Here is a 12691-nt window from a genome sequence, read left to right on the forward strand (position 1 = left end):
GGGCAGGAGAAGAGACAAGGGGTTCAAACTACAGCATAGCAGATTTAGGTTAAATCTCAGATAAACTGCCAAACTCTAAGAACAGGAGGACAATGGAACAGACACCTTGGGAGGTTGTGAAAGCTCCTTTGCTGGAGGTTTTCAAAAGGAGGCTAAATAGCCATCGCTATGGGATGGTTTAGACACAACAAACCCTGCATCTTGGCAGGGGGTTAGACTAGATGACCCATGCAATCCCTTCTCACCCTGTGGCTCCATGATTCCTTGATATAAAATCCTAGTGTAGACCAGGGCTCAGTCACATAGAAGATATGGATCTCAGTTCAGAGTTAACTTGATGAAATTTAATGGCCTGTGTTATATGGGAGGTCAGGCTGGATTATCAAATGGTCCCTTCTGGCCTGATACCCTTTCAATCTAGCGATAAAGAAAGTAGATCTGGCATTTATATTCACTGTGTTTCATAACACATGAGAATGGAAACAGTCAATTACATTGAAAGTCTGAACATATAACACTGATAAAAGAAAACTGTTTACATAATACATATTTGGCCTGCGGAATTCATTGCCACAGACAATGTTGGAGAAAAGTGCTTAGCTGAATGGCATTCACAAATGGATTGGCCATTGTAGGTGGTGCTGGAGGCACCTCAGTTACTTAAGGCTGTCTCATTCCTTCAATTAGAAGACCTGATTTTCAGTTGCTTATAAGTTTGCCAAACATTAACCATTTGGACTGAAATTTCCCACGTTGGGTGTCTGCTTCTGGATGAATTGCATTTTGGAAGCTTCAGGCATAATGGTTCAGCCAGCTTCTTGAATGGAGCTAGGAGAAACAATGTCTTGCCCATGTTGAAAAAATCTTATATTTATTCTAGTGAGGAGCACTAGCACCTCCATGCTTTCCAGCAGATTATAGTCAGGTAACAGTCCCCACCCCCCACCCCCTATTAACAGCCAGAACCGTACATTGCAAGAGGAGGAGGTAACAGTGTCTGTGCATTAACACACAGCTGGATCCCAAGGTCTTTACTCAGTTCTTACTCCAAGGGGAATTTTGCTTCATTGAGGCCTAAGTAAACTTCCAGCCACAGCCTCCGAATTTGGCCTTGTATTGGACACCTACTAACACTTTTCATCCTGAAGGATCCACTGTGCCACTGAAATGCAGCCACTTTGGGGCTGGAGGACATCAGCTGCGGGGGGGAGGGGAAGGGGCCCAGCAAAGAGGGACATTTTGGCCCGTGAGACTGGAGCAAACACATCCCCTCTGGCGAGGGACCTGGGATGTTTAATGGCTGTGCAGAGCGGAAAGGACCACAGACCTATTCTCTATCCCATCATGTCCACATTGCACTAGGTTTGTCAAACAGCAAGAGTTGGGTACCTGTGGATTCTTAGATAGGAGTGTCTTCCCTGGGAATCCTCCTCAGGTAGCCGTGTCCCACACTTCTCTCACCCCAGCATCTGCAGCAACATCCCACGCCGAGAGCTGGCAGGGGTGTTCACCATTTATAATATAGCTCTGTGCAATCCCAGTGGGGTTCGCTCAACCTCTAGGGGAGAAGCATCATCTGGATGCAAACCGGCTGGAGACTGGAGACACTCTATGTCTCTCTTTACATGTCTGTGCTTCTCTGCTATTTATCCAGCTTTGGAAGTAAACAGTAATTAAGGGACCTTCCCAAAGGGAGAGGAGAACTCTTGGACTCTCCGCTGAGTCAAAGAGGAATTAGCTGCTCTGTTCATATATGCATATTTGAAAATTATAGTTGATTAGGAAGAAAATTAGGGATAATGCCCAGGTCTCTGTAGGGTCTGATACCCTGTAAATGCCCAGGATGGATGGGTAGATAGTAGACAGACAGATCAGGAGACACATGACTTATGGGAGATAAGAACACTTTCTCCAGGCACACTGGGCTGTTGCTAAGGGATCAAATTAAGGGCCAGGCTTCAGATCAGGGCAGGATGGTGCAATTCAGGGGTGCAAGGCTGGGCAGATGGGGGGAATTGTCTTGAGCCTCTCTAGCGTTACTTATGAGTGTCTGGGAGTTTATTCATGTAACTCAGCTGGGTATGTCCCTGCCTGTGGATGTCTGTGTAAACGCAGTACCTGCGAGAGGTTTGTGGCTTGACACAGCATCACAGTGAGAGAGGGATACCCCAGGTTGGTGGGACAGAGGGCTCAGCTGTCCCACAGTCCTGGTTGCACCCCAGGGATCCCATTACAGGAGGTCTGTCCTTGGGCTCATCCCAAAAAACACAGGGACTCTCACAAGATCCCCTCTCTGGGCAGGTTGTTCGAGGCCAAAGTGGACTGGCTGGTGATGCCTGGAGGAAACAGCCAAGTTCCCGGGCCTCCACCTCTCACTTTTAAAGAACTCTTTCCTCCTTTCTTTGTACAAGGACCAGGCTCCCTGCATCAAAACACGTTTTTATCTGCTCTTCCCATCCTCCAGTGGCTCTAGTGTCCCAGCTGCTTGCCCTGCTCGATCCCAGGGCTTTGTTTGGGACAGTAAAATTCCATGCACAGGGCAGAGAACATAAAAGAACCCCTGAGACATCTCCATCTTGTCGTCAGTTCTCTGGGCTGGGTTTCCAACACAGAAGCTCTGAACGAAGACTGATGAACCCCAACCAGCTTAGGTAATTTCCAGAGAGACTTTTGCAAGCTAGCAGTTTATACCAGCACTGCTGTGATCCTGATCCCTAAACACTGAAAAATCACTTGCATGTATCTGATCTATAAACCATGTATAGCTCCTCTTCTTTTATTTATTATTAAACCTTTACTTTTCAATTGCTAAAGGATTGGCAACAGCGTGATCAGTGGGTCAATTCTGAGTTATATATTGACCTGGATAAGTGGCTGGTCTCTTGAGATTAGAATGACCCTATAAATGGTGAAACTGGGTTTCACTGACCACTTACTCATAGACTCATAGACTCATAGACTTTAAGGTCAGAAGGGACCAATATGGTCATCTAGTCTGACCTCCCGCATGATGCAGGCCACAAAAGCTGACCCCCCCACTTTCCCTTAACTCTGCTGTTGAAGTCTCCAGATCGTGATCTAAAGACTTCAAGTTGCAGAGAATCTTCCAGCTTGCGACCCCTGCCCTATGCTGCGGAGGAAAGCGAAAAACCTCCAGGGCCACTGCCAATCTACCCTGGAGGAAAATTCCTTCCCGACCCCAAATATGGCGATCAGCAGAACCCCGAGCATACAGGCAAGATTCTCTAGCCAGACCCTTATTTTACCAGCGATGGCCGTTATTGCCTAATTGATTAAAATCACATTATCCCATCAAAACATTCCCTCCATAAACTTATCTAGCCTAATCTTGAAGCCAGAGAGGTCTTTCGCCCCCACCGTTTCCCTCGGAAGGCTGTTCCAAAATTTCACCCCTCTGACGGTTAGAAACCTTTGTCTAATTTCAAGCCTAAACTTCCCCACGGCCAGTTTATATCCATTCATTCTCGTGTCCACATTAGGACACGAGAACGAATGGAGAACTTATCATGGAGTCCAGTGTCCGAGTGGTGAGGCAAGGGCTGGGATGCCTCAGGAGACTGTATTTTTGGCTCTTAGTTAACCAGGGTGGTGAAACAGAAATTTACTTTTGTTACAGGCTTGTTATAATCTAATGATAGAATAACCACCAGTCTGGGGTGAGTCTGTCCCATTTCTCAGCACTTATTCCTGAATTTGGCATCCACAGCTATGTCTCACTGAAGCACGGAAACACATGGACACAGAAATTACTGTTGATAGGTGATTCACAGACTATTGCTCCCTACTCCCAGGAAGAATCCCCCTTTTACAGATGGGAAAACTGAGGCAGCAGGAAAGGAAGTGTCTTGAGATGGGAACATAGCCCACATGTCCCTAGCTGCCAATCCCTTGTTTAGTCTCTCTCAGATCTAGCTCATATGGTCTCCGCAGCGGCACAGAGTCATGGAGCTCTCTCTCCATTGGTTTCTCTAGTGAGAGAATCTCCCTTGATTTCTGTGGGGCTGCTCCCACTTACACCAGCTGAGAATTTGGCCCAAGACAATTAATTAGAGGTAAAGCATCAGCAGAGACCAGTGAGCTGGTAGCAAAGAGTCCCAGCTCTGCCACAGATTTCCTGGGTGACCTTGGGCACAGCCTCTCCATGTATTAAATGGAGATTATTATTTATTATTCCTAGTCTGTTGCTATTGGAAGGTCCTAATCAGGGCCTACGAGTCACACGTTGCACGGATTTGGTTCCTTGCAGCACATCATTGATCTCAATGAACCATGTAGCATTCCAGGCAGTGTGTGGTCCCTGGTAAACAAGCAAGATGAGGCTGAAAACTGAGCTGTGCGGAAACCTGTTTTTGTGGATGTCGTTTTTAGCTGTTTCTTTAATAACTTCCTCCTGTTTAAGAAGGACGGCAACTCCACTGATCACGACACACAAATAGCCTCACTGCATCCAATACAGTCCAGTTCGTATTCCTGCTCTGCAACTGTCTCAGTGTGTAGTCTTGGGTAAATCAGTTTATGCCTGCATGGCTCAATCCGTCTATGACATGGAGATAATGTTGCCTAGCTAAAGAGCTTCTAGATGTAGTGATCAAAAGCATCCTGCAGAGCTTAAGTTAGACTGAGCTTCAGCCTCTGGGCAACGGGTGCCCTGTAGTTCCAAATAACGTGGTGTGTACGTGTGTAAATACCTGGCTAACGGAAGATGTGCTGTTTATCTCCATCCCTACGAACTACTGAAGCCATCCTGGCCTCTTCTAAGCATCCCACCTTCCGAGCTAACACAGGGGCTTATCCTTCCGCCTCTCTCAGCTGTTATCCACCTAGCTTCAAAGCTGATCCCTTGCCCTGACCCTAAACCCTGGCTCACAGATTCATAGATTCATAGGTTCTAGGACTGGAAGGGACCTCGAGAGGTCATCAAGTCCAGTCCCATGCCTTCATGGGAGGACCAAATACTGTCTAGACCATCCCTTATAGACATTTATCTAACCTACTCATAAATATCTCCAGAGATGGAGATTCCACAACCTCCTTAGACAATTTATTCCAGTGTCTAACCACCCTGACAGTTAGGAACTTTTTCCTAATGTTCAACCTAAACCTCCCTTGCTGCAGTTTAAGCCCATTCCTTCTTGTTCTATCCTTAGAGACTAAGGTGAACAAGTTTTCTCCCTCCTCCTTATGAAACCCGTTTAGTGGTCCCCATTGCAGGCCCCCAGGGATTAGGAACAACAGGGAGCTGAAAGCTAAAGAAATAAGCCCCACAAGGGTCTCTTCCTTCAGGACTCTGTAGCTGAGCTTTAGAGCTCACAAGCTGTATGATGCACAGTCTCACCTGCCTGCAGCAGAACACTGTTCCCAACCTCAGCTGCTTTTATACGGCTTCCTGACTTCCCTCTCCACTTCCCATTGGCCTGTTGGCCCCAGCGCTGTGTCTTCACTGCACTCACTGAAGGCTCCTTGTCGGGCTGAAGCAGTTTCTCTCCCAGCCCCGGAGCAGAGGGAGCCAACCTGAGCAATGGGGACAGAGGTGGAGTTGAACCAGGAGTGGATGGGGCTGAGGAGGAGAGGAGCGAGCAACAGAAGTGGGGCCTTGGCGGAAGTGGTGGGACAGGAGGAGGGACATTGTGAAAAGAGGTGGGACAGGGGGTTGGGCCTTGGGGGTATAGGCAGGGTAGGGCACAGAGCCTCAGGGGTCCAGTTACCAGCAATTAGAAAGGTGGGAACCGTATGAATTAATAAGTTGTTCACAGACCAACTCCTCAGTTTGTCACGGTGACGCAACACAGTAATGCCAAGAAAGGATTAAATGTCACTTTGACTGTCCAGTCAGTGATTCAGGGAAGAGGGTCCAGCACCATATCACCAGCCAGCTCTGCACATAGTTCAATCTCAGAGTCAGAGCCTGAGGAGAAACCATTAGGCCCTTTCATAAGTAAAGACCCGGAGCAGCCTGCTCTGGATCTGCTTGGTCCTTAGACCGTAGATGATAGGGTTTAGCATGGGGGGCATCAAGAGGTACACATTGGCAATGAGAACGTGGAAATGCAGGGGCACATTCTGACCAAACCGGGATATGAGTGAGATGAAGAGACCTGGGATGTAAAAGGCTAAAATGACAAAGAGGTGGGAGCTGCAGGTCCCCAAAGTCTTGAGCCGGGCATCCTTTGTTGGGAGGCTGAAGATGGCCCTGAGGATCTCGATATAGGACATGGCAATAAAAATCACATCCAGACCCATCACACAGAATAGCACAAAGAGCCCATAGTAACTGCTGACGCGGGTGTCGGCGCAGGCCAGATTCACCACGGCTATATGCGCGCAGTACGGCTGGGGGATGATGTTGGTTCTGCAATATGGCCATTGCCTCACCAGGAAGGGATAGGGAAGTGCAAGTATGCCACCGCGTAGCACCATGGCAAGGCCAATCTTGGCCACGATGGGGTTTGTCAGGATGGTGGAATATCTCAGGGGATGGCAGATGGCCACATAGCGATCCAGAGCCAAGGCCACGAAGATCCCAGACTCCATCGCTGAGAAGCAGTGAATGATGTACATCTGGCTGAGGCACGCACTGAAATTGAGCTCCCTGGAATTGAACCAGAAGATGCTCAGCATTTTGGGCAGGGTGGATGTAGACAGGACGAGGTCGGTGATGGCCAGCATGCAGAGGAAATAGTACATGGGCCCATGGAGGTTCGGCTCCCTCTTCACAATGAATAGGATGGTGAAGTTCCCCAAGATGGCTATGACATACATGGCGCAGAAGGGAATGGAGATCCAGACATGGGCCGCCTCCAGGCCAGGAATGCCCAGCAGGATGAAGGTGATGGGGTTGGTGAAGTCGGTTGTGTTGGAATCTGACATGGAGTAGGGGAGAAGGTGTCCAACTCTGAGGCACAACGGTGTCTCCTGGATGTACCGTATGTCCCCCTGACTTTCTGTATGTGTCCAGGCTCTAGGGAGAGGGTCGCAGTACAAATGCCTGGATGGAGAGAAAATGTTAATGTGAGACACGAGATGCACGACTTGAGGCTGTACTTATGGGTGTAGCAGTTTGGTCACTCTTCACACACTGGAAAATGACATTTTCATTATTCAGAGAAATGAATTATCAACACATGATGCTACTAATTCCAATTCCATGTGTTATAGTGCTCAATGTGTCAGCAACTCCTAAACATCATGGTCTGGGAAACCTTAATAGGCACCAGCAGGAAACACAAGTCTGGATACTGGTTATTCATCGTTGTTCCTTAGCCCTTGTCTACACTGCCAAGTTTTTTTACCAAAAAATAGCTTGTGGGACAAGAGCTATGATCGGGACACACTGCAGTGCACAGCAGAGGTGAAGGAGCCGAGGCATGTGTACCAGAAGGCAAGCGAGACAAATGATCAGACCAGTGCTGTGCCCCAGACCTGCCTTTTTTTAAGTAGTTGGATGCTATTCTTGGGAGCGACTGCACCTCCACAGCCAAGATCCCCATGGATACTTCGCTGGGACTGGAGCTGATTCAACCTGGACTTAAACCAGAGGAGAAACTCATCGATGGAGGCATTAGAAGACGTGGAGCCCATGCCGGGGTCGCCCAGTGCTGTGTCCAGTCAGGAGCAGTTCTCCACTCTGGAGGTGTCCAGCCAGTCTCGGCAGTCACAATCTGGTGAGCCAGAAGCAGGAGAGGAGACCCCTGGTAAGTGGGTGTGCTATGTGAAGTGTGGAAGTGGATTGAGGGAGGTGAAATGTACAAGGCTGGCTGTGTTTCTTAGTGCACCCTCAGGAGAGAGAGATATCTGCCACAATGACCCCAGCCTGTGGAAACGGTTGGGAAGCTTTAGAGTGTTGTCCCCTGAGAAGTGCCCCGCGACCCCTTTCACATTGCTTTTCTCCTACGCACAATGTCCCTCGGCCCTGGGTACACTCACCATCCTTGCAGTGTTCGTCGGCATGTGTGCTTGTCAAATGTCAACCAGAAAGTGATTGGTGTGTTAGCAGCGGTGTATTTTAATGTAGCATTTCAATGCTGTATATATAGTTACTTGTTCTTCACCAGATATGTCCTTGAAAGGAGGCACCCCCTCCACTCCAGCCAAGCATGTCTGTTGGATAAGAAAGTGCCGAAGATGGAGCAAGAAAGATACGTTCTGGGAGGTGCTCCAGTACTCTGATGCAGACAAGATGAATCGCAGGCCATGGAGGGAAAGTGACAAGCAGGAAAGAAAAGAAAATGAGGCATAAACTAGGAATGCAACAGAGAGGTTGATACAAGTTTTGGAGCAGCAAACCAACATACTGCTGTCCCTCGTAACCCTCCACACTGAGAAGATGCATGTCTGCCTGCCCCTTCAGAACATTCAGAACTCTTTCCCATGCCCTCCCCAAACTCCACCCTCACATCCATTTCCGATTTCTGGACTTCACGCTTTCCCCTACACTCCAGCCCTGCAGACAGCTTTTCAAACGACAGCTGGACATACTATCAGCTCTAAAAGTCAGCCCCCCGATATATGTATAACACCTCACCGCAGGAATGTACGTGTGTCTCTCTGAGTGTGCATGTTGTTGTGGGGGTTTTTGGCAATAAAAGCAAAGTTCTTTGAATAATAAGCACTCTTTATTTGTTTCCATGAAAGTTATGATAGAAGATGTCAGCAGGAAACAAACAAGGAGTGTTATCATTTCCTTCCATTGAATCCTGGGCCTGAACAATCACAACTTCTTCATACCTTACCAAAACTGGACATCATTATGCATTACAATCCCAAGCAGAGCAACAAACATTACTGGTTCTCATCTTCAAGCCTCACTGATTCGAATTGCCCCCATTGTTCCCCTCTAACAACCTTCATATCTGGTGGCTCAAAATCAGCAGTGAAGTGTTCTGCCTCAATAGTCCACTCCTGAGCAAACTTTTTGCCCTTTCCTTCACAAATATTATGCAATGTGCAGCATGTGGCTATGACCATGGGAATATTATCCACATTGAGATCTAACCTGTCATAAAGGCATCGCCAGTGTACCTTTAATCTGCCAAATGCACATTCCATGGTCATCCTGCCCCTATTCAGCCTATTGTTGAAGTGCTCCTTACTGATATCCAGGTTTCCCTTGTATGGCTTAAGCCATGGCATTTAGGGGTACGACAGTCTGCCAGGATCACTATGGGTATTTTGACATCCCTACGGGGATCTTCTGGTCTGGAAAGAAAGTCCCTGCTTCCAGCTTTCTGTAAAGGCTAGTGTCCCTGAAGATTCATGCATCATGCACTTGTCTGTACTACCCCACATTGAAGTCAGTGAAATGCTTGTGGAGATCCACAAGCACCTACAACATCATGGAGAAGTACCCCTTCCGATGGATGAGTGGTCTGGTGCCAAAATTGGAATGTGCATGCCATCTATCACCCCTCTGCAGTTAGGGAAACCCATTTCTGCAAAGCCATCCACAATTTCATGCACGTTGCCAAAAGTCACAGTCCTTCGTAGTAGGATGTGAGTAATGGCCCTGGACACTTGCCTTAACACAGCCCCAATGGCCGACTTCCCAACTCCAAACTGATTTGCAACCGACCGGTAGCAGCCTGTAGTTGCCAGGTTCCACATTGCAATCGCTATGCGCTTCTCCACCAAGAGGGCAGCTCTCATTTGAGTGTCCTTGCAATGCAGTACACAGTTCCAGGAAGGTGGCTTTCTGCATCCTAAAATTCCGAAGTCACAGCTCGTCATCCCAGACCTTCATAATCAGGGCCAGCTTCAGGCACCAGCTGAGCAGGCTCGTGTTTGGGGCGGCAGATTCTAAGGGGCGGCATTCCGTCCAATCTTAGGGCGGCACGGCTGCCCTATTTTTAGTTTTTATTTTTTTGCTTTGCCTCCGGGTCCAGCTGCCCTGCACCCAGGGTTTTGTGGGTTTTTTTGCTTTGCCTCCGGGTCCGGCCGCCCTGTGCCCAGGGTTTTTGTTTTTGTTTTGCTTGGGGCGGCAAAAAAGTCAGAGCCGGCCCTGTTCATAGTGATGCGATCCCACCATGGAGTGCTCATTTCCCGAGATGAAAAGCAAAATTCTACCATGTTCAGCTTTAACATGAATGCCAAAAGCAATCTAACACTGCTGTTATCCCTGTCAGGAAGCATGTCAGGCAACTGTGACTCCTATTGCCTTCGCAACTTCCAGATTGATTCCAATGCCATTCACGATGTGTTACTGACAGCTAGCAGAGCAGTGGAGAGCTGCGCAGGATCCATTCCTGCAGATAGACATGGCAAACAGAGTAGAAAACAAGGAACGGTAAAAATACCGTGAAATGGAGATGGAAAAAAATGGAATGCTGGGACAGAAAGTGATTCATTGTGGGACATTGAGCACGGAGCCATGATGCGCTGCAATCTGCTCTGCCTTCCCACAACACCTATCAGCACAAGATGGAGAGGTGAATTGTGGGATAGCTACCCACCGTGCATTGCTCTCACTGTCGCTGTGACTGCCCCACATGTGGACACGCTATTCCGAAAGAGAAAGACAGTGTGAACATGCAACAATTATTTTCTCAACAGGCTTTTGGTCATTGACCAAACTTTTGGTGAAAAAACTCTGCCAGTGTAAACATAGCTTTAATGCAATAAAACCCAGGCTAGAAAGTCCATGATGTAGGGAGTTGCCCAGTCACCTGGTTGCTCAAAATCTGAGAGTGGAAAAAAATCAAAGCTTTGCCAAGATATGTCTGTAACGGTGCGGGACTCACCCCTGCGGCGCCTCCTGCTGGTCTCCTGGGGAATTAGTGTTCCAACTGTTGGAGCGTCCTCTGCAGGTCAATGTCCTGTTGTTTCTGGCCCCCGTGTCCCTCTGGTACTCCGGTGCCCCTTTCCACTGGGAAAACTGCAACTAGAACACACCTGAGGGAAAAGACCTGGGAATCATTGATAGCAGCTCCAAGGAAACACCTGCTTATTCACAGCAGTGGCCAAAAAAAAGACAATGTTTGGATGCCTAAGGAATGGGTACGCAATCAGGCAGCAGCAAAGGCAAACAAAAAAAATAGGCACGTTCAGGACAGATCTGTGTTAAATGCAAACTATTAAAAAAAGGGAAAGTTTAAAAAAAAGATCTGACAAATTTAGGAAACAATGGAAAAGATTGTATGGGATTACTTAAAGGTCCAGGAATATAATTAATGTCCTGCAACAACAGCGTGTGTGGAAAACAAGTTTGTTCAAATATATTGAATTTCATCCTTTAAACAGAGTACATGTTTGGTTGATCAAGGGAACCACACAGCTGCAATAGACTTTGAATTCTCTGAGGCTTTTGCTTCAGTAGGGAAAATATTACGATTAAAAAAATGAACACTGTACAATATCAGTAGGACACATGTCAAATGAACAAAAATCTGGCTAACTGACAGATCTAAGAAACCAGTTGTCAATGAGTCATTGTCAGTGAATGGGGCTATTTCTAGTGGGGTTCTGCAGGGATCAGTTCTAAGCCTGGTACTATTCAGTATTTTCATCAAAGATCTGGAAGCAAATAGAAAATCCCTGCAGATAAAATTTGCGGATTGGCAAATGGTTACAATGAGGAGGCCAGGGCAGGCATACCAACCGATCTGGAGCGTTTGGTGAGCTGGGACCATACAAACAAACAAACAAACAAAATGTTTTAATACTGTCAAATGCAAAGTTATCCTCTCAGAACGGGGAATGCAGGCCGCACCCACAGACTAGGACAATATATTATGGAATGAAGGGAACCTGAAAAGGATTTAGGGGTCACTGTGGACAATCAACTCATCGTCAGGTCCCAGTGCAATGCTGTGGCCAAAAGGATAGATGCGATCCTTGGATGCATAAACAGGGGAGTGGTGAGTTGGAGCAGGGGAAGGATTTTACCTCTTCGCATGGCATTGGTGAAAGCATCAGCATCCAGTTCTGGGATTCACATTTCAAAAACAAGTTTGAAAAATTGGAGATGATGCAAAAAAGAGCCCCCAAAATTATTTCAGGCTGGAGAATATGCCTGACAGAGAGAGAGAGAGACATGAAGAGCTTCATGAAGCCATCAAGCAGATAGTTTCATTGGGAGAAAATCCTGCATACTAATGGGCTCTGTAATCTACAGCAGAAAGGCAAAGCAAGGCCCAGTGGCTGGAAGCTGAATCCAGACAAATTCCAGTTGGAAATAAGGGCCCAATGTTCAGCATTGAGGATCATTAACCATAGTGTAGCCTGATTTAGGGTGTACTGATAATATTGATTTGGATAATATGGGAATTTAATGTATTAATTTAATTTTATTTGATCTTAATAATAATATTAATAATTATTATCATCAATATTAATTAGAATGGGTTTTAGGCTCCCCAATCTGTTTGATCAGATAATAAAAGTTCTTGTCCTGAATCAGGCTCCACAGAATTTATAAAGGACCCTCGGGGGTCTGACAGGAAGCTCACACTGAGACAGATATAGCCTTAAAGACTTTTTATTAAAATTAATAATAATAATTAAATGGTAAAATACCCAGAGTTACAAAGTTACAATTGCATTACTGCTATTCGAAAGATACATATGATAATATAGTATTATATGTAACAAAGCTTTGGTTAATATATTCACACCCATCCTTGATAACCTGGTAGTAAGAGACACAGGACCATCCTTGCGGTTCAGGTTTCTCAATTCT

General features: G+C 46.8%; 1 protein-coding gene across 1 annotated transcript; it reads right to left on the reverse strand.

The window, feature by feature from the left end:
• Positions 1 to 5940: 5940 nt before the first annotated feature.
• LOC112119975 (olfactory receptor 52R1-like) lies at positions 5941 to 6888 on the reverse strand. The gene has a single exon (XM_024218876.1). The coding sequence runs from the start codon at positions 6886 to 6888 to the stop codon at positions 5941 to 5943; it is 948 nt and encodes a 315-aa protein (XP_024074644.1).
• Positions 6889 to 12691: the final 5803 nt, after the last annotated feature.

The sequence above is a fragment of the Terrapene carolina genome, unplaced genomic scaffold, assembly GCF_002925995.2.
Source record: "Terrapene carolina triunguis isolate 2854851 unplaced genomic scaffold, T_m_triunguis-2.0 Scaffold311, whole genome shotgun sequence".
NCBI classification, from domain to species: Eukaryota; Metazoa; Chordata; order Testudines; family Emydidae; genus Terrapene; species Terrapene triunguis.

Bases quoted from the DNA above. Each gene is read 5' to 3' on its own strand.
- LOC112119975 (XM_024218876.1), bottom strand. From the start codon at position 6,888: ATGTCAGATTCCAACACAACCGACTTCACCAACCCCATCACCTTCATC.